Below are 21,157 nucleotides of genomic sequence, written 5' to 3'. Positions count from 1 at the left end.
ACAACCATGAGTTATCCGACTAGACTTCCACTGGGCTCTTCCTCTTCCTCTCCAGGTCCAGTTCACAGGTGCAGCCCTCCATGTGTTGAGTGAAAGGTTATCACCTGAATATCTCCGGATCATACATTTACACACACACATCTGAGCCTGGTTGAAGTAATGCTTCCAGCATCCTTTCAGACTCAGTGCACATATCACATATTTGGGGGATATTCGACATCTGTGGAGTTGTTTCCCAGTTTCTTCACTAGATTTTGCTATTGTGGCTTCATTCTTTTGGGGTTTCAGGGACCATGATGAAGCACATGGGTCTTTTCCTGGAAGTTTCTGAAAATTTCTCTCAAAGCCAAGTTGCTTTCGGCATTCTTCTGAATTTCTGAGTCATTTCCAGTTTTTATCCTCATTTATTTAAAATAACTTTTGAGCACCTACCTAAACATAGAACATGATGGTAAGTCTTACAAGTCCTTATTTTACCTGGGGGTTATCCTTGGCTATGTGGTTTTCTTCATATTTTCCCCTTTTCCCTGCCCCCATTTTTCTCTCTTTAAAAGTTTAAGTCAGGGGCGCCTGGGTGACTCAGTTGGCCAAGTGTCCAACTTCAGCTCAGGTCATGATCTTGCAGTCTGTGAGTTCAAGCCCCGCATCAGGCTCTGCTTCGGATACTGTGTCTCCCTCTCTCCCTTCACCTCCCCCTGCTGTTGCTCTGTCTCTCTTAAAAATAAATTAAAAACATTTTAAAAAATAATAAAAGTTTAAACCGTGGGAAAGCTTCCCTTGCACCCCTGAGCATTTTGAGAAAAAGAAATTTTTTTTTTTTTTACTTTCCTCAGAAAGCATTAGAATTATTGGTGCAAATCATATCTTTGAGACTGTCTAAATCTTTTAGGGTCTGTGTCACCTTTACAGATAGGTGCTGTGGAATTACACAGTGGAGTCACATAAGAGGTGGGTTTATAAAAACGCACTTATAGATGTCCAGCCAAAAAAAAAGAGAAAAGTATGAAGCAAGAAAAGAAAGAGATTAGTGATGCAGAAGGCTCTGGAATGCCTTTTCCCCAGTGACAGCAGGCAGTGAAATAAAATAATGTTGAGTCGGAGAAATGCACTCAGTCTCCGTCCCTGCAGGTCTCTCCTAGTTTGAGCAGCTTGCAGTGCTGAGTGTGAGCCTGGTGTTCAGTGATACTCATTCTTTGTTCACCTAGGCCCCTCCTCCAAACCCAAAACCCAAACCCAGCTTCATCCGATGCTCACAAAGGAATCATGACCTTTCCTACCGCTAAGGAAATAGCTGTCTGGATCAGACATATGGCGGGGCAAAATGGTGGCCACCAGTGGATATCTTCAGAATATACTTTTAAGGGTAATTTAGACTATATGTGATTTCCACCTTGCTTCCTGATCCTATCTGTTATGAAATCGCATTTTCCAAAATCAGTAGAAATATATATTTATAAGACCTGCGCTCCTTTTTATGATCACAGTCATCAAAAGTACATGGTCACTGTCAGCCTGAATTCCTTACCCTCTCAGTTTCTGAACTTCCACTCGGTAGTTCAGGGTTAGACCAGGCACAGCAGTTCTTTAATCCGGTGTTCAGTTTTCAAGATGCAAATGGTGGTGGGGGTGGAGGGGACGGACTGGCCAATTCCAGATGCTCTTCTTAGAGCTTGTAAACTTACAAGACTTAAGAAAGGTACTAAGTATTTAACAAGGATGGCACAGCTGCTAATTGGTTGGAAAAGGCGCTCAGCCAAAGTGGACATCTGCCATAAACTTGGAGCTCACACCCCTCCTTACTGGTGAACTCTTACTGGCTCACTCTGCTTCTGGCACTTTCGAGATCTGTGGTGTCCTTTCTCCTTACCTTACTTCTCCAACAATAGAAGTAGCTCTGATCCCTTTTCCTTTGTACCTTTATCCAAACATTGGTGTTTCCAGCACACTTGTACTTGTGAGTTTATAAATTTTCTAACACTTATATTGTCTGGATACCTGAAGAGTTACTTCCCCTCAAAGGTTCGAAATCAAATGCATGCTCTCAAAGCTGTGTGCTGAGCGTGAGGCCTCTCTGGCTGAGTCTCCATGGTGACACGGTGATAGAGTCTAGTGAGTATGTGACTGTGACCACAGGCCTGGATTTTCCCATGTGAATGACTGGTGTTTGCTCATGTGCTGCTCTTTCCAGGCCTTTCCTCGGGTCTTTCAAAATTGTCTGCTTTCTTCATAATTCCGGATTTAGCCTTCCACCCCATCCCAAACACCTCCTTTCTTTCACTATAGAATAATCTGGTTTTGTGTGAGTTTAATGTTTCAGTTGTACCTAAAGGTGTTTGTGTTGGACCGGTCTCTGATCTCACTTGGTTATTAGCTTCAGACGAGTTATTTTACTGTACAGACTAAATTTTACTGTACAAGAAAATTTCCTGTATAGAGTAGAGCACTGATAGTGTATTGTTATTTTTTGTCTGCCTGCTCAATTTAGCAATGAGGCCATATTGCAAATGTTTCATAAAAACATTTCACTAAAAATGTCTTAACATCATCCAGCAAATCTTTTATCAGAATAAAGAGCAAAGAGAAGAAAAGTCTCCTTTAGAGTAAAATATTGAAGCTTTTCATCCTGACACTTTACAGCCCATCCTCAGGTTTTCATTGGTGTAGTGATTGCTTTTTTGTTGTTGTTGAAAAGATAATACTTAGTCTCTTTGTAAACCTATAATACCCTATGCACCGTCCCTGTTACTGGTGTTGCACATTATACAAAATGCTGGGATTTTAAAAAGCAGGGTACGGTGGACACCTATTGTTTTTGAAAGCTTGTTAGTACAAAGCACAATTGAACACTTTATGGCTTTCCAAGGAGGGTTCTTTTGAGTCACCCCATGTATGAGGGTGAATTTCTCATACCCACCGATAAATCATTCAGGATGGGGATACAGATTTTTTTTTTTAAACAGACGTAAACATTGCTTTTAAAAAGTGCCAGGACCTTGTTCTAGGGTGCACTGTAAATAGAACCACTAATGATAGAACAAGGATCAAATAAACACTGACAACTGCAGATTATGCAAACACCAGGATTTTACCCCCAAATCCCATAATCATACCTTTCAGTAATACATAAACCACCGCCGAGTGGTTTGCGTGTTTCGTGTTCATTTTCTCTGCCCTCCTATATGTTGTCAGTCATCTGGAGGAATCCATAAGAAGCTCAAGGACAGGGTAATGCACACATAGGTTATTATTAGTATCTTATCAACGAAGAATGTTTGTAGAATTATTTTGTAAGCAACTTAAAGTAGCATGAAAAACAGATCTTCATCTTCAAATGAGGACTATTTCACAAGAATGTTACTGGTTTAAAATCCCAGCTGTATGGTATTTAAACATCTGGAAAGGCATTTTTACATGTGTGCAACATCTGGGTAAATAGATCTGCTAAAAATTAAGTAGCCCTCACACGAGAAACTAAGCAAGCGAATCAAGACATTGATTTGTTTTCTTATGTTTCTTTCTCTGTGCTGTGAAAGGGAAGGAAACGATGCTTTGTCCTTAAATAAGGAAAAGACATTGGGAAACGCAGTATCTAAGAATTAGAGAAACAAGTTAGATAGGAGTGAAATTAACTCTCAAAGATACAACAGGTTTATAGGGGGGGAAACCTTAGTTTTGCTTTTATGTCCACCTATACATGCTTCACATCATACATGGTCAGTTCTCTGAACAAGCTGTAAGTAAATGTACTCAAACTTACATATATATTTGGAATGTCACTAATAATTCCCATAGCTGTGACAGTTTTTTAAGTACGTACTCGGTGTGTTAACTTGCTTTTTATCAGCCTCCTCACCTAGGAAATAGGAACCACGACAACATACGTTGCTCGGATTTGGTTTAGGAATTAAATGCTGTTTTATACTAAGGATCAGCAGACTACAGCCCACAGGCCAACCTGAGCTCCCTGTCTGTACTGTACCGCTTGTAAGCAAAGATTGGCTTTTATATTTTTTAGGCGGTTGAAAAAATCAATAATATTTCTTGCCGCATGAAAATTTGGTGAAATTCACATTTCCATGTCCACAAAAAGGTTTGTCGGAACCCGGCCACACTACTGCATTTATGTATGGTCTGTAAGTGCTTTCCTGCTACATTGGCAGAGTTGGACAGTTACATTTTGAGACCGTGTGGCCTCAAAGCCTAAAATATTTACTATCCAGCCCTGTACAGAAAAGCTTGCCCATGCTTCTGTACACTAAAGTGCTTCAAAATGGCTGAAATATATTTGTGCTAAACAAATGTCATTTTTGTGAAAAGTATTAAGCTTTAAGTAAAATAGATAGTATCACTCATATAGCCAAAAACCCATGTCAGAATCTGAAAGTGTTCATCGTATATTGCCCCTCAAAATCAGACTGAAAGAAAAACCTATTAATTATATGACAAATCATTTATGGCTTAAAAAATGTAAAATGACCTGAGGAATGTAATGTACCGAGCTCATTTCACAAGGGGCTTATTTTCAGAACAGTTTTTTAAAATAATTTTTTAATTTTTTAAAAAATTTTTTAGATGTTTTATTTATTTCTGAGAGAGAGAGACAGTGTGAGCAGGGGAGGGTCAGAGAGAGAGGGAGACACAGAATCTGAAACAAGCTCCAAACTCTGAGCTAGCTGTCAGCACAGAGCCTGACGCGGGGCTCGAACCCACGAACCATGAGATCATGACCTGAGCTGAAGTCGGAGGCTTAACCGACTGAGCCGCCCAGGCACCCCTCAGAATGTTTTCTGCGCTCCTTATGGAAAACCGTTCTGCCAACAGCTTATTCATCCTGTCTCCTTAATTTTGTCACATGACCGAGTCTTCTGTCCACTGTTGTCCTTCAGATCTAAACTTACTCAGAGTCTCTATCGTAATTCTCCATTTTCACCCACTGTCTGATCCTGTTCAGTGGAAATTCTAGCCATATACCCGCAGTCTCTGAAGGGCGGAAACCATGAGCCAGGACACAAACTTGGGAGTGAACGTGATCAACAAACAGGCCAGGTCCAGCGGTACCCCCGTTGAAAAGGGCTCCAAAACACACTTCATACAAGTCCTTCGAGCTTATCTCTTTGGTCACCTGGCAAACCAAACTCTCAGCCTAACATCAATGTCCCACTGTTGTATTTGCAAAGAATTAGGCAACCGCATATTTCGGGGCCAAACTGACCCATTATAAAAACGTTTTGAGACACCAAAGGAAATATTTTACCAAAGTGGTTTAGCTTCCTCTACTCTGTCCCTATTTTCCTAGCCTTCGCCTGTCCTGGCATGACTGACGCACCAGGGATTCTGCCCAGATTCAGTCTGATGTACAGATGTGTACTTAATCGGTTTGTATAGATGGGTCAAATCTTCCTCAGACCTTTTTAGGCTCTTCAGGTTTTCCAAGCTGAGTTGTATCATCTGAGCCTTTTCAGTCCCATACCCCTGATCCCCAAAGCCTGTTTCTAGTTCTCTTTATTCACAATCTCCAGCAATCTGGCCAAGTTACTCTTCACATCCGCTGTAGAATCAGAAAGTGGAGAAGTGCAGAAAAAGCTGACATTCAGACCCGCTTTGCTGTTTGCGACAGTTCTACTACGGTTGGCAAAGTCCTGGTTTGGGCTGAGCTGGGACTTAAGTTCACCCAGCTGGCTAGCGCAGAAAACCGAGTTGGCTTTAAGGAAAAGAGACCCAGCCGGCATTTGTAATAAAGTAGAACTGTTTTTACTGAGTAAGAAATATCGAAGCATTTTAATCTCATTCCAGACATGCTCCAGAAAACCCCTTTGAGACCCTTCACATTCAAAATGACAAAAATTGAGAAAAATTCAAATGGTTAATAACTTCATTATCTAAAGAGTTTATACAAACCCATAACTAAACATGCAGAGCAAAAAACCGAGCAGTTTTCATTAGCAAAGACATGAGCAGACAGTTCACCAAAAGGGAAAATACTGCCAGTTAGTAAATCTACTGGAAAAATGTTCCACCTCACTGATATTCAAAGAAATTCAAAGCAAGACAATGAACTATCGGTTTTTTCACTCTGTCATTTGAGTGGCCTTTCATGCCATGCATAATTTGATACAAAGAAGATTTTGAAAGGACAGAACTGTCTTCTTGTGAGGGAATAATAACATGAGAAAATTCACACACTACTTCAGGGTGCCGAAGTTCATTCACCCCCACTAGAAAGCTGTTTGATCACCTGGCATCAAGAACCTCAGATTTTATAATGTACTTTGATATGCTAGTAATACAGAAAATTTCACTATGAAAATCTGTATACAGAGTTATAAATTACAATGTTACTTATAGTAGTGCAAAGAGTTTTTAACAATAGGGATTTAGTTAAGCTCACTGTAGCTTCATGAAACTATTGAAATACTTATGAATTTTATTTTTTTTTTTAATTTATTTCTAGAAGAGAGAGAGAGAGAGAGAGAGACAGTGTGAGCAGGGGAGGGTCAGAGAGAGAGAGAGTCACAGACTGAAACAGGCTCCAGGCTCTGAGCTGGCAGTCAGCACAGGGCCCGACGCGGGGCTCGAACCCACGAACCGCGAGACCATGACCTAAGCGAAAGTCGGCCGCCTAACCGACTAAGCCACCCAGGCGCCCCTGAAATACTTATGAATTTTAAAACACACTTGGGGCACCTGGGTGGCTTAGTCAGTTAAGCGTTTGACTCTTCATTTCAGCTCAGGTCATGATCTCACCGTTAGTGAGTTCCAGTCCCACATCGGGCTCTGTGCTGGCGGTGTAGAGCCTGCTTAGGAATTCTCCCTCTCCCTGTCTGTCTGCCTGCCCCTCCCCTGCTCACACTGTCTCTGTCTCTCTGAAAATAAACTTTAAAAACCTAAAAACAGAAAAATGCTTAGGATATAAAGCAAAACATAGGATATATTTTACATACAAAATAATCAGTTATTTACTTGTTTGTTTGTTAAGAAGGCTCTGCACCCAGCCTGGAGCCCAACGCTGGGCTTGAACTCATGACCCTGAGATCAAGACCTGAGCTGAGAGCAAAAGTCAGACGCTTAACAGACAGCCCCCAGGTGCTCCTGATAATCACAGTCCTTTAAAACTGCACTGTGTCGTATAGTAGCCACAGGTCTCCCGTGACTCATTTTTAAATACGATATAAAAATTACGTCCTCCATTGCATTAGCCACCCTTCAAGCACTCAGTAGCCTGCATGTCACTGGTGGCTTCTAAACTGGACAGTGCAGGTCCAAAAATGACTCTCCATTATTTCAAAAAGTTCTTTGAGACAGCACTGATACAAAATAACTCCTAAAGCTGCATAGTTCAAAGACTGGAAGAAGTTAAAATTAGAAGGAAAAAAAAAAGCCAATAGTTTTAGGTGGGCATTTCAATCAAGGAATTTCTTCCTTTATCCTGCTCTTTTAGTTTTTTAATTTTTCACCATGACCATATTAATTTGATAATGGAAAATAAATTGCTGCACCTTATTTTAAATAATTTTTAAATAAATAAATAAATAAATAAATAAATGAAAGTATTGAAAATGAGGGTACCAGGGAGGCTCAGTCACTTAAGCATCCAACTTCGGCTCAGGTGTGATCCCACAGTTCATCGGTTCGAGCCCCACTTCAGACTCTGCTGACAGCTCAGAGCCTGGAGCCTGCTTTGGCTGGCGCGCGTGCGCACTTTCTCTCTCTCTCTCTCTCTCTCTCTCTCTCTCTCCCCCCCCTCCCCCTCTCTCTCTGCCCCTCCCTGACTCACACTCTGTCTCTCTTTGTCTCTCAACAATGAATTAACGTTAAAAAAAATTTTTTTAAGTGTAGAAAATCAGTACAAGGATAGCTTGGGGAAAGACCACTAAAACTTTCTCTCCAGAGTTGTTTTCATTGCTGTTGTTAACATTCGGGTCAGATCAGAATTTGAGAAACTTAGATCCTTAGGGGATGGGGCCCCATGAAATTGGGATTCAGTCTTGGAAGATTTTGCATAGAACCATAATTCAGAATTTCCTTACCACCATTGCCTCTGCTGTGCTTCACAGTTCCACTCAAGTGGGTTACCAGTGGAGTCTTTTGGCCTTAACTTGTGCCCTGGAGCCAACATTAAACACTCACTGTATGTTACCAGTGATGCACAGAGAAAAGAAGAATCATTTGTGTCTCTGGAAATCTGTATTTTCTTCTTGGTTTCCATATTTAAGTTCATTTGTATCTGGTTCTGGCTAAACCTAGCAAAGAAGTACCAAGTGAGCCTCAGTAAATGAGCCATTTTCTACAAGCAAATGACCTTGGTGAAGTGTGAACGTATGCTTATTCAGTCAGGTTGTGCCTCTGGATCCGTGACACGTGTTGGTGGATCCCCGGGGGTCCAGAGTTAGAGTCCAGCCACGCAATGTCAGCCATGTTCTATAGGTCTGGCCGGTTTCCTGGGCTCTTTCGATGGCTGCCCCAGTGCATGGCCACCAAGTCGGTTGTTGCTGAAATATTTTATGTGAACAGGGACACAACCCAAGGAGTTAATGATCGGTTAGAACATTATTCTTCTGTGTAAACTCTGCAGGTAAATCTGTATCTTAATTATGCAAAAATCAGTAAGTGTTTTCTAGTCAGCTCCAGTAAAAACAAAACAAAACAAAATGACTGTCATTGACTTAAGCAAGTTTGAAATAGGGGAGTTACTTGTCTTCATGAGATTTAAGCCAGAAGAAAGACCCAGTGACCCACGTAAGGGAGATTATCTGGTGCCTCGATATTTAGTAGGGGGCAGGGAGCCACAATGAAAGTGACAGTCTACGGGATGGAAGTTTGTGGTATCATAGAGCAATTTTTAAGAAGCATGGGAAGACAGCTGCTTTTGGCCATGAGATACCATGTCAGAGAGCACGGAGGTGGTCATCCCTCCTCAACTGCTCATGGAACCTCCCCAAGACGGTTATAGAGGCTATTGGGTGTGGATGGAGTACAAGAAAGATGGGAAGAAGGTCAATGAATTGAAAACTCAATGACGTGAATACTCAAGGCATTAAATATTGAAATCCTCAGTCAGTGAGGGGTATTATAAGAGAAGGGTTTTATTTTTTTTTTTAATAGTTTATTGTCAAGTTGGTTTCTATATAACACCCAGGGCTCATCCCCACAAGTGCCCTCCTCCATGCCCATCACCCCTCTTCCCCTCCCCCCCACCCCATCTGCCCTCAGTTTGTTCTCAGCAGTCAAGAGTCTCTCATGGTTTGCCTCCCTCCCTCTCCTCCACTATTTCCCCCGTTCTTCTCCCCCACGGTCCTCCGTTAAGTTCCTCCTAATCCTCCTGTACGTGCAAACATAGGGTATTTGTCCTTCTCTGCCTGACTTACTTCACTCAGCATAACACCCTCAAGTTCCATCCATGTTGCTACACATGGCCAGATGTCATTCTTTCTCATTGCCATGTAGTATTCCATTGTAAGTAAACCACATCTTCTGGATCCATTCGTCAGTTGATGGACACTTAGGCTCTTTCCATGTTTTGGGTAGTGTTGCAAGTGCTGCTATGAACATTGGGTTACATGTGCCCCTGTGCATCAGCACTACTGTATCCCCTGGGTAAATTCCTAGCAGTGCTATTGCTGGGTCATAGGGGAGTTCTAGTGTTAATTTTTTGAGGAATCTCCATACTGTTTTCCAGAGGGGCTGCACCAGTTTACATTCTCGCCAACAGTGTAGAAGGGTGCCCGTTTCTCCACATCCTCGCCAGCATCTAGAGTCCTCTGATTTGCTCATTTTAGCCACTCTGACTGGCCTGAGGTGGTCATCTCAGTGTGGTTTTGATTTGTATTTCCCTGATGAGGAGGGATGCTGAGCATCATCTCATGTGTCTGTTGGCCATCTGGATGTCCTCTTTGGAGAAGTGTCTGTTCATATCTTCTGCCCATTTCTTCACTGGATTGTCTGTTTTTCAGGTGTGGAGTTTGGTGAGTTCCTTATAGATTTTGGATACTAGCCCTTTATCTGATATGTCATTTGCAACTATCTTTTCCCATTCTGTCAGTTGCCTATTAGTTTTATGAATTGTTTCCTTTGCTGTGCAGAAGCTTTAAATCTTGATGAGGTCCCAGTAGTTCATTTTTCCTCTTCATTCCCTTGCCTTTGGGGATGTGTCAAGTAAGAAATTGCTGCAGTTGAGGTCAAGGAGGTTGTTTCCTGCTTTCTCCTCTGGGGTTTTGATGGTTTCCTGTCTCACATTCAGGTCCTTTATCCATTTTGAGTTTATTTTTGTGTACGGTGTGAGAAAATGATCTAGTTTCATTCTTCTGCATGTTGCTGTCCAGTTCTCCCAGCACCATCTGTTAAAGAGGCTGTTTTTTTTTCCATTGGATACTCTTTCCTGCTTTGTCAAAGATTAGTTGGCTGTACATTTTTGGGTCCAAATCTGAGTTCTCAATTCTGTTCCATTGGTCTATGTGTCTGTTTTTGTGCCAATACCATACTGTCTTGATGATGACAGCTTTGTAGTAGAGGCTAAAGTCTGGGATAGTGATGCCTCCCATTTTGGTTTTCTTCTTCAATATTACTTTGGCTATTCGGGGTCTTTTGTGGTTCCATACAATTTTAGGATAGTTTGTTCTAGATTTGAGAAGAATGCTGGTGCAATTTTAATTGGGATTGCATTGAATGTGTAGATTGCTTTGGGTAGTAATGACATTTTAACAATATTTATTCTTCCGACCCATGAGCATGGAATGTTTTTCCATTTCTTCGTGTCTTCTTCAATTTCTTTCATAAGTTTTCTATAGTTTTCGTCATACAGATTTCTTATATCTTTGGTTAGGTTTATTCCTAGGTATTTTATGGTTTTTTGTGCAATTGTGAATGGGATCAGCTTCTTGATTTTTCTTTCTGTTGCTTCATTGTTGGTGTATAAAAATGCAACCAATTTCTGTACGTTGATTTTGTATCCTGCAACTTTGCTGAATTCGTGAATCAGCTCTAGTAGGCTTCTGGTGGAGTCTGTCGGGTTTTCTATGTAGAGTATCATGTCGAAGAGAAGGGATTTATGTGTATAAGTTAAAGATAGACATTGGCTCACTGGCATGTAAGCATAAAATTAGTAGAACAGTGGAGCATAGCGTAAATAGAAAGATCAATGTGCTGTAAAATAGTCTTTGCAAGGAAGCTGAAACTTGGTCACTAGATGAACTTTCTTTTCTTAACTTATCTTTTCCAGTGTCTAGGACCGTGGCCTTCCACTTCAGAGGGGTTAAACATTTGTCATGTTTGCTTTTGCCCACGTTGAGACCCTGCGTTCTCTTGAGTCTGAGAGTTTGACCGCCTCTTCTTGACCGTTCCCTCCAGAGTCTCTTTCTGCCTTCCCTTCCCCCTCCTTTTCTCCAGCAACCCACTCTGGTTTCCATTAGTTCAGTGCATTCACAAGGTCTTGCTCTGCCACCTCATCTCATCCCCTGGAAACCTCAGCCCAGGAGGTAACAGGCAAATGCACTCTCTTTCTTTGCTTCTCTAAACATCCTGTGCAGTAGACTACTTTGATTCATAGGCACAAATTACAATATTAAAACCTTCAGGATCTGCCTTCCAGCCTGGAGAGTGCGCCAAAGTGGATCTCGAATAATCACTTGCAAAGATTTGCAAAGACCAAGAAAATTATGGAGGAAGTGCTCTCTCTATGGCTGTGCTTATTATTTCTATTCCTGTCATCTGATTTGGATAGCAGAAGTAGAAAACCAGGCTGCTGACTTTAATTATTTGTCATTCCAACTGTTCCTTTTATATATTGTATCAGTTTTCTGCATTTGTTCTGGGGCTGCGGGGATTGAACATTTTTCGACATTTTGAGGATACTCACCCCCTTAACGTATGGACAATCTTAGGAAGAAACGTTCTCTAAGTGAGAAATCACTTAGAGAAATCGGCAGAAACCTGAATGAGTTTTCAGTTTCTTATAAACCAGATTTTTCTGGATTTGAAAGCATGGTTAGAATAACTTCATGCAATTCCAGGGAGTAGAAAGATTTCACTGCATTTACAGTTTGGCCAAGGATTTGAGGCAAGTGAATTGCCTTCCCAAGAGCTTCCTATGTAGCAGTTTTGTCATCTCTGATAGTGACCATCATTGCAAGCTGTTGTGTGCCCCAGGTCACAGCTAAGCACTTGGCACGCCATTGTCTCATTCTGTTCCCTCATATATTGGGAGATAATAAGGAAACTGAGGTCCAGTCATTTGTCCAAGGTCATACTGGTATTTGAGGCAGAGCCATGTTGCAACCTGAGGTCCCCAGCCCACAGACCTGGCCCTTCCCTCCCCACCCCCCACTCCACAACAGGAGCTTGGCACAGAATGTTTTGAATTCTCATAGCACTGACATCAGATAGGACACCTAACAGTGTGATCCTGCTGTACACACGTCAGACGCACCAAGCTTTTTCCATCAAGGGAGGAAAGAAAGAGGAAGCCCAGCTTGCAAATGTGTTTTCATAAGGCTTTGTAGTTCCTCCGTTTGAGATGTTGCATGTACTTGCCCAGTTGACACCTATCAACTAAATAGCGAGGGAACATTTCCTAATTCCTTGTCGAAGACATGAATTTTTCAGAGCATTCGTTGTTTAAAAAAAAAAAAAAAAAAAAGGACGCAACATTTGATAAGCTACAAATGATTGTATTAATTCAAACTTTACATTATCACAGATCATTATGTTAAAACTAGTTTTGTTTAAAATAATGAGCTTTAAAAGGGCTGATTCATAAGGTACTCTCAAATGAGTTACATCAGAGAAGAAATAGTGGGGCTCGTTAGGGCAATTCAAGGCGAAGAACAGTGTTGAAAATGTCATGTTGTATGAAATCCTGAAGCATAAAGCCCTGCATTTTGACGATCTCCTTTCCAGATCAATTTCAGAAGCAGAAATGGTGCCAGTCAGGAGGTCCCCAGGGTAGGATCTCTGGGCTGCACATGTTCCATCATGTGCCAGCAGACAGAAGGAAGTCCAGTGAGCTCCTGGGCATTACAGTGGACTGTAAGTTTGTGGCCAGCAGATGCCTTAACCTGTAACTCTGAACATCTGGGGTTAAAAATATTACGGAGCATGACAAATGTGTGCCCCCACCCCCTTAACAGTCAGGTACATTGCAGACTTCCTCATGTATCTGCTCTGTAGATCTGTATGTCTCTCCTGTAAGCTGAGTGTATGGCTTTGGCCTTTTTCACAGAAAACTCAGGGATCACAGGATTGGGCACAAGTTAGGAACACAGCATCATAATTACCTGACCAGTTTCCAGCATTTATTAGTGCGTTCGTAGATCAGATTGTCTGTATTTCGGATACCAAAGGGCTTCTCTGAGCCCTAGAAACTTCATCCCCATTTCTGCAGGGTACACAGTACCTGGGGGGGGGGGGGTGCAGGTGAGACCACTGATGGGTGACTGTCAGCCCTCAATGGCAATTCGACAGTCTGCAGGTTTACATCTTAAGTGATTTAGTTTTGCATTTTTGCGTTTAAAATCTTCATTCTAGATCTTACAGGGCATATAAATTAATGTGGTTTATTAACCCAGTGGTAAGAGGAAAAACTATCAGCAGGGAAAAGCAGGCAGGTGGATGGCTTATATCATAGGCAAGAGTTAAGGGTCTTAAAAGTAAATTTTAGGGCACCTGGGTGGCTCAGTCGGTTGAGCGTCCGACTTCAGCTCAGGTCATGATCTCACAGCTTGTGGGTTTGAGCCCCGCATCAGGCTCTGTGCTGACAGCTCAGAGTCTGGAGCCTGTTTCAGATTCTGTGTCTCCCTCTCTCTCTGACCCTCCCCTGCTCATACTCTGTCTCTCTCTCGGAAATAAAACATTAGAAAAAAATAAATAAATTTTGTGGGAAGAACGTGCCTGTGTGGGCCAAGTAATGAGGAGTTGCAAACATTCTAGAAATGGGCATTCGGGTCTCTGGTTTGATGCTGACTTTTGCCAAAGGGAGATGCCAGCTGGGCAGAGGGGAAGAGAGGAGAGCAACAGCCCGCTGAGCGAGCGTCCGCTCTCTGCGGGCGGCAGGACCGCAAAGGCTATAGACGTGAACCCGTGTCCCTTCAGCCCCACTCACTGGTAATTTTTCACGCAGAGATTTGGGCCAGCTCATAGCCTGAAGAAAGCCAGCTTCCACTTGGGTTCTTGGGCCACGTCCATGGGATCCGGCCTTTCCTCAATGGGAGGGAGGTTTGTACCTGCACCATAGGGAAAGCAGTGGCAAATAATTGCATCTTGAGCCCTCTGCTGGGGTTGCCCGTCGGACTTTACTACCTGCCAGCACAGAAAACAAGCAGGACTGTAGACCCAGCAGGTTATTTTAGGAGCGACAGAGGCTCAGGTACAAGTGTCCTCCACAGAGCTTGGCGTATTTTGGACCATCCCAGCCCCCACCCTAAGACTCAAACGAGGAGAAAACATTTCCCAGTCTCACTGCAGAGAATTTTCTTAATGCCCAAGTTACAGAGATCAGAAGCCCTGGTGAACTATCCTGTACAGAAGTCCCCGCAGATCTCTTCTCCAAGGGTTGTGGGTTCAAATTCTCCTTGGCTTTGCGTTTGTTCCTCTTCCCCTCCTAGTAAGCTCTCCTTCATCCAGATCCGGCTCAAAACTGCCTTTGCTTTTAAGCCTTCCCCCTCCAGACCTTTCCTTCTTGTGTGACCCTAACGTCTTCCAGTTACCACTCTTCCGGACCCATCCTGGGGACCTTTAAGCATACACTGTCCGTCCTCTCTGCGTACACCCTCCAGGACACCCTCCAACACACCCTCAGTCCCAGCTTCTAGCAAACCCTGCGTGCGTCCAGGAATTGTGTGTGCAGGGGTGAAGGTGGCAGGAAGGGGCCGATCCAAGGGGGGCTCAGGAAGGATTTCCTGGGGAAGCCCTGTTGACCTGGGCCTTGAAGGATTACGAGTGAGAACTGCATTACCAGCCACAGGTCACCCGCCCTTGGGTGACAGCGGTGACATGCAGCCCGTTTTTGTGGAGAAGAGAACTTGCGTAGGAGTTCAGACAGAAGATGAGCAGAGGGGTCACGCCGTGCTGAGCAGTGAACGCTGGAAAGAGGACCTCGGGGCCTTTCTCTGGAGGCTGCGTCAGTCCTGTGCTAGCAGGGGAGGTGGCCTAAAACAGCATTTTCAGGAGGTGGGGGATCTCGAGGATCAGTTTGAGGTATTGAAGATAAGGTGTGTAAGACCCCTCACTGGTGGTTTGAACAGGGATGTTTCTGCTGATCTTGCAGGGAAGACACTCAGCGGTCACACTGTTCTGCCTGGGATTACAAAGTGGGGATCGGGTAGCCTGCCCTCCCACGGCCCCGGGTTTGGGGGGGGTCTGTTTCAGCTTAGGACTCCAGCCCTTGATCGGTGCCAGCCCGGAGGGGGCACAGAAGGGGAAATAGTAATTCACCCAATCAGCATGGGCTTAGCTCTTTTGGGCGCCTGGGACAAAACACCACAGGTGGATGGCTCATAAACCACCACCATTTGTCTCTCACAGTTCTGGAGGCTGGGGGGGTCCAAGATCAAAGCCAGAATAGCTGCGATGTCTGGTGAGGGCCTGCTTCCCGGTTAATGGAGGCCTGTCTTCTCGCTGTGTCCTCACAGGGCAAGAGGGGTGACGGAAGTCCCCGGCATCTCTTGTATAGGGTCGCTGATCCCACTCACCTCCTGGTGGTCCCACATCCTAATATGATCACATTAGGGGTTAGGCTTTTACTTTTCCAAGGGCATTGGCTGCATTCTCGAGAGTTCGGTCCTCATGACCTGAAAAGGTCCAGAAGGCTCCACCTCCTGAAACCATCACATCAGGGGTTAGGGTTCCAACACAGGAATTTCGGAGAAGCACTTTGACTCTGTGTCAAGTGTGTTCTGGGCCGTACTTGCTTCAGGCAGGGTGACCGCACAGAGACCAGCTGGCCACAGAGCCCACTCACTGCCTGTCCTCCGGCCCCGTGGCTGGTGGCTCTCTTCGCTCCAGCTTTGTCACCTGCAGCAGGTCACACTTCACCGAGAACGACGCTGTCTCTCAGCTTTGGAGTAGTCGTGGGTGGGGGTGACCAGAAGTCCAGAGTCTTTTTCGGCCTTAACGTGTAGGCCAGGCCCACCCCGTCTGCAAGGAGCCCTGCGTTTGGGATAGTAAAACCTTTAGTAGTGTCCCTTTTGACTCAGCTGGTTAAAACCCCAAGAGAAGGTGAGCGTAACGAGCCTTTACACCTGTCTTCAGAGGTGAACAAGACTGCATCGTTTCTCCTCATTGGCCTTGCCCAGGCCTCCCACGTTGCAACCCTATTCCCAGGCAAATTACTAAAAAGCTAGTGCACCGAGCCTCCTGGGCCACGCTGTCCCCTCCCAGATTGCAGTTTACGGATCGAAGTGCATGAGGCCTCACCCTCTGCAGGTTCAACCAACTTGTGAGGCATCACACAAATCTCATTTCATTCATTTAGGATTTAGTCCAGGGGCTTTGATGTGTAGCGCGTAGGTTTGTAGCTGTCCGCGCACGACTCGGAGGAGGGGAGCAGATAAGGAATTTTCACCACGGAGAGAAAAGCAACTTACCGCGTGAAGTCAGGATCTTAACTGGGAAGAATAAAAAGAATGAAGATGGCATGATAAATTTCCTCATGGGACCTGCCTTTCGCACTGTAAGAACAAAATCTGGCACTTTTCCTGCCTCGGCAAGCCCTCGGCACCTTGAGCCCCTCGGCACCTTGCTGGAAACGCATAACCGCGGGCCTCACCCCGTGCCGGATGAGAATCCTTGTTTGTCTGGTTTTATTTGCTTTGAGAACGTGCAAGTGGGAGGGGCAGAGACAGAGAATCCCAAGCAGGCACTGTCAGCGCAGAGCCCAATGCGGGGCTCCATCTCACACCATGAGATCATGACCTGAACTGAAGTCCGATGCTTAATAGACTGAGCCACGCCCGCACCCCCAGAATCCATGTTTGAACAAAGCCCCCTGGTTGCTCATAACGTACATCAAGGTGAAGGCGCCCTTCCGCAGCCCCGTGCTTTGCAAAGCTGAGCCTGCACACAGAGGCTAAGTTCAAACACAGATTCCCGGGGCCCATGCTGAGATGGAGTTTGTCGACCTGCATCGAAGGTACAGTAATACTCATGCTGCTGGTCAGCACCCACGGGGTTGCTCTGCAGCTTTTCCCTGGTTCTGAAGCTCCAGCCAACTGGCAAAGAGCAGCCCCCAGCTGCATGCACAGGCGAAGCCTCAGTGGGACCAGCCCCATCATTGCTCCTGCTTCCAGAGTGGCCCTGAGGACGGCCGCACTGGGCACAGGGGAACAGCCATCTGGGCAAGTCCTCTCTGGAACATGGTGCTGGGCTCGGTCCACTCTCCTGGCCGCTGTCCTGTAGGCTAACGGAAGGCCCCCTCTGAGCAGACTCTGCCCAGAGCTTGGGAGCTCCATCCAGTTCAGTCTTGAAACCCTTAGATCTCAGGACCCCTCCTCCCTTTTCCTGTCTTCTCAAAACATCTCGCCCCTTACCTTTGAAGGATCCAACCAGAAAAGGCCCAGCGAGAGCCCTGTCCCTGAGGATCCCGTTACCTCCCTTCTAGAGAATGCTAACTGTAAGAACTATTTCTAATGGAGACTCACAGGTTGATGCCAGTCTGTACAGACCCACCTTACAAACAGGGCTTCCATAAGGACCACAGTGGGGCTTTCTAGAATTTCTCTAGCTCTTAGGGGGAAAAAAAAAGTTAACCTTCCCGTCAGCGATGTCACTGTTGAATTCATCTTTTCATCTTTTTTAGATTCTTTTAAAATTCTTCCAGTTCTTATTAGGGCCTTTGCTGTTCTTCAGTCCTGAAATTTTTCAGCCCTGAAAATCCTGAAATTGACAGGAGTTAAGAGCACAACATGTTCAGGATCCAGAAAATGTTCCTTGGTGAGCTGAGTTTCCTGGAGATTTCCTGGAACTGCGTCAAAGGGCTGTGCAGAAGAGTGTGCTCTGGTAACCCTGCACTAGGAAACGTAGGGAACCTTCTACACCAGGAAGGCAGACTCTGAGCAGAAAATATGAACAGCTTAAACCCCTGGGCTTCATGGTCAGCCCTGAAATTATTTATTCATCCATCTCCTTTTAGAAATTTGGGAGGGCGGTACATCCAGGTATATCAACTGCAAGTATTTTACACAACAACACAGCTCGAACTAGCTTAAAAAACCACAGGACTAATTGGCTGATGTTACTGAAAATCTAGAGGCATAACCAAGTTCAGTAATGGTTTGACCCAGTAGTTAAAACCAGGTGAGCAGAACTTGGTTTCTGTTTGTTTCAAGATGGTTGCTCGAAATTCCCTAGGCTACGTGAGTCGTCATCCATGAAATCAAGGTGCTCTCTTCCAGAGCTCCCAGAAAAATTCCTGGGGTTGATGGGACCCATTGAGCTGCTTAGGTAAACTCATGACCATAAACCAGAGATGAGTTCCACATGCTGTGCGCCTGAACCCAGCTGGCTGCCCTGCTCTGGTTTAAACCACTGTCCCCCCTCCCCAACCTGTGAGAAGCAGACTGGGGGGGGAGGGTGGGCCTCAACCCCAGGCAGGTGTTTCCATTGCCAGAAACTCGGTCATCACATGTAGCACTAAATCAGAGTATCATCTGTGTGTCCTGGAAGATGTGTTCTTATGAACCAAGGCTTTTCTATCCCCAGAGAAAGGAAGACTTCCCAAATCTGCTGCCTTTGTCTGTGACCCGGGGGTGGGAATGACTTAGAAGTGAATGTCTGTAGGAGGAAGAGCTGGTCACCTGCTTGTCACCCTGAGAGTTTACTTAACAAAAGAGCACATGCGAGAGTCATGAACCCTTTGCATGTAAATCCTGGTAACAGCGACTACAGTCCAGCCCAAGGCTACAGAAATCGGATGCGTGCAGAAGATGGGCTGGACTTCCAAAACAAACACTTCACAGATTGAGTAATCACAAAACTCATGCCTTGTTTTTTCTGTTTTTTTTTTTTTCCAGAACCGAATGGAGGAAAGCAAAGCACTCTTTAGAACAATTATCACATATCCCTGGTTCCAGAACTCCTCGGTTATTCTATTCTTAAACAAGAAAGATCTTCTAGAGGAGAAAATTATGTATTCCCACCTAGTTGACTACTTCCCAGAATATGATGGTAAGTCAGCGCTCTTCAGCCAGCCCAGCAGCTGGGGAGCCGTTTTGCCCCCCAAGTGATGCAAAGGCTCATGTGGCAGCTTTACTGTTGCTGTGTTGGCCTCCAAAGCCTGCATGTGTGATTGACGAAATACAAATTATTGTTGGCTGTGCCCCTTAACCCCCTGAAACATTTCACTTCCCTGACAATGCTGAAAGTGATAGCCAAAGAAAACCACTTACATGTTTGCAAGTAAGTGCATCAGAAGAGGGAACAGCCCCACAGCCTTGACCAATTCTGTATCCGCCATGACAGTTCCCTCTTTCTTTCGGTAACAGTCGGCTTTTGCCTCCCTGTGGGAAGAGAACACAATTTTGTGTCAAGAGCCCGTGCTCTGAAATCACTCTACCCAGGTTCACATCTCAGTTTTGACACCTTGTATTTGTAGAACCCTGATCAAGTCACTTAATTTCTCTGCACAGTAGGACTGAGCTCCTGCAGTTGCTTATAGGCTATAATAGATATATATAATATATATATACACATGTATATAAATATATATAACATATACACACACATATATATATAACATTTTAGCGTGATACCTGACACATGGCAAGTGTTAGGAAATATTTGGGGGCGAGGGGAAGGCGCTGTATGGCCTGATACAATCCTACCACCCTTCGGGATGGCACCGACCCCTTAAACTCCTTCTGTAGCGCTTAGAATCCATAGCCCCCACATCAGTACTCCAATGGCTTTGCATTATTTCCTTGCTTCTTATAAGCACTCCTTATAAACAGATCCTGCCTACCGAGCTAGACTGTGAAATCATCAATGACTGGATAGGACACCCAGCCATTGTGAGAACGACTTGTTGACCGCTAACAAAATGCACCCACACCCAGCCCCTCTGAAACAAGTCAAAGAGTCACAGCCACCACCCCACAGACCTTTTATGGCAGGATACACACACATCTCCCCATACACACTGGAGTCTAGGTTAGGAGTGGCAAACGATGGCCTGCCACCTGCTTTTATAAAGAAAATTCTATTGAAACAGCCACACCCCATTCATTTACACATAGTTTTTATGCTTTTAACAGCAGAATTGAGTAGCTTTGACAGATTTGCCCACGAAACCTAAAATATTTACTCTCTGGCCCTTTTTTAATTGAAATATAGTTGACACACAAGGTTACATTAGTTTCAGGTGTGCAACGTAGCGATTGGACAAATTTATATGTTATGCCGTGCACACAAGTGAGGCTGCCATCTGTCACCGTACAACATTGGTGACCATATTCCCTCCCAGCGACAGTGTTCTCTGTGTGGCCCCTGTGATCCCTGGACTTCATTCATTCCACAGCTAGAAGCCTGCCTCCTCCCTAGACGCCATCAGTTTTTGGTCTCTATGGGTCTGTTTCTCCCTTTTGTTTGTTGATTCCTTTGTTTTGTTTTTTAGATCCCATATAAGTTAAATCATATGCTATTTGTCTCTCTCTGTCTTATATCATTTAGCTCATACCCTCTAGGTTCATCCATGTTGTCTCAGTGGCACGATCTCATCTTTTATTATGGCTACGTAGTATTCGTGTGTGTTTGTACACACACAACCCTCCTTATCCATTTGTTTATTGATGGCCACTTTGGTTGCTTCTGTATCTTGGCTATTGTAAACAACCCTGCTATAAACACAGGGCTGCAGAGATCTTTTCACGTTTTCATTTTCACCGGGATTACTGGCTCCTATGGTAATTATATTTTTAATTTTTTTTAGCGTCTCCATACTGTTTTCCACAGTCACTACACCAGCCTGTATTCCCACCAACAGAACGTAAGGGTTCCTTTTTCTCTACATCTTCACCAACACTTGTGCCTTGGGTTTTTTATTTTACCCATTCTGAGTAGTGTGAGGTGATCTCTCAGTGTAGTTTTAATTTGCATTTCCCTGATGATTAGTGATGTTGAGCTTCTTTTTTATGTACCTGTTGGCCATCTGTTTGGAAAAATGTCTGTTTGGGTC

General features: G+C 44.4%; 1 protein-coding gene across 1 annotated transcript in view; it reads left to right on the top strand.

The window, feature by feature from the left end:
- Positions 1-21,157, top strand: part of LOC120238451 (guanine nucleotide-binding protein G(q) subunit alpha) — a 319,269-nt gene that overhangs the window by 281,714 nt on the left and 16,398 nt on the right. The window contains exon 6 of the mRNA XM_039242176.1: positions 18,999-19,152. Within this exon, the coding sequence (XP_039098107.1) occupies positions 18,999-19,152 (154 nt within the window). The remainder of the gene's footprint in view (positions 1-18,998; positions 19,153-21,157) is intronic.

Source organism: Hyaena hyaena, unplaced genomic scaffold (assembly GCF_003009895.1).
Source record: "Hyaena hyaena isolate Hyena2069 unplaced genomic scaffold, ASM300989v1 scaffold_206, whole genome shotgun sequence".
In the NCBI taxonomy this organism is placed as follows: domain Eukaryota; kingdom Metazoa; phylum Chordata; class Mammalia; order Carnivora; family Hyaenidae; genus Hyaena; species Hyaena hyaena.
The sequence above is the reverse complement of the archived record's forward strand: the minus strand, read 5'-3'. Positions and strand labels throughout refer to the sequence as shown.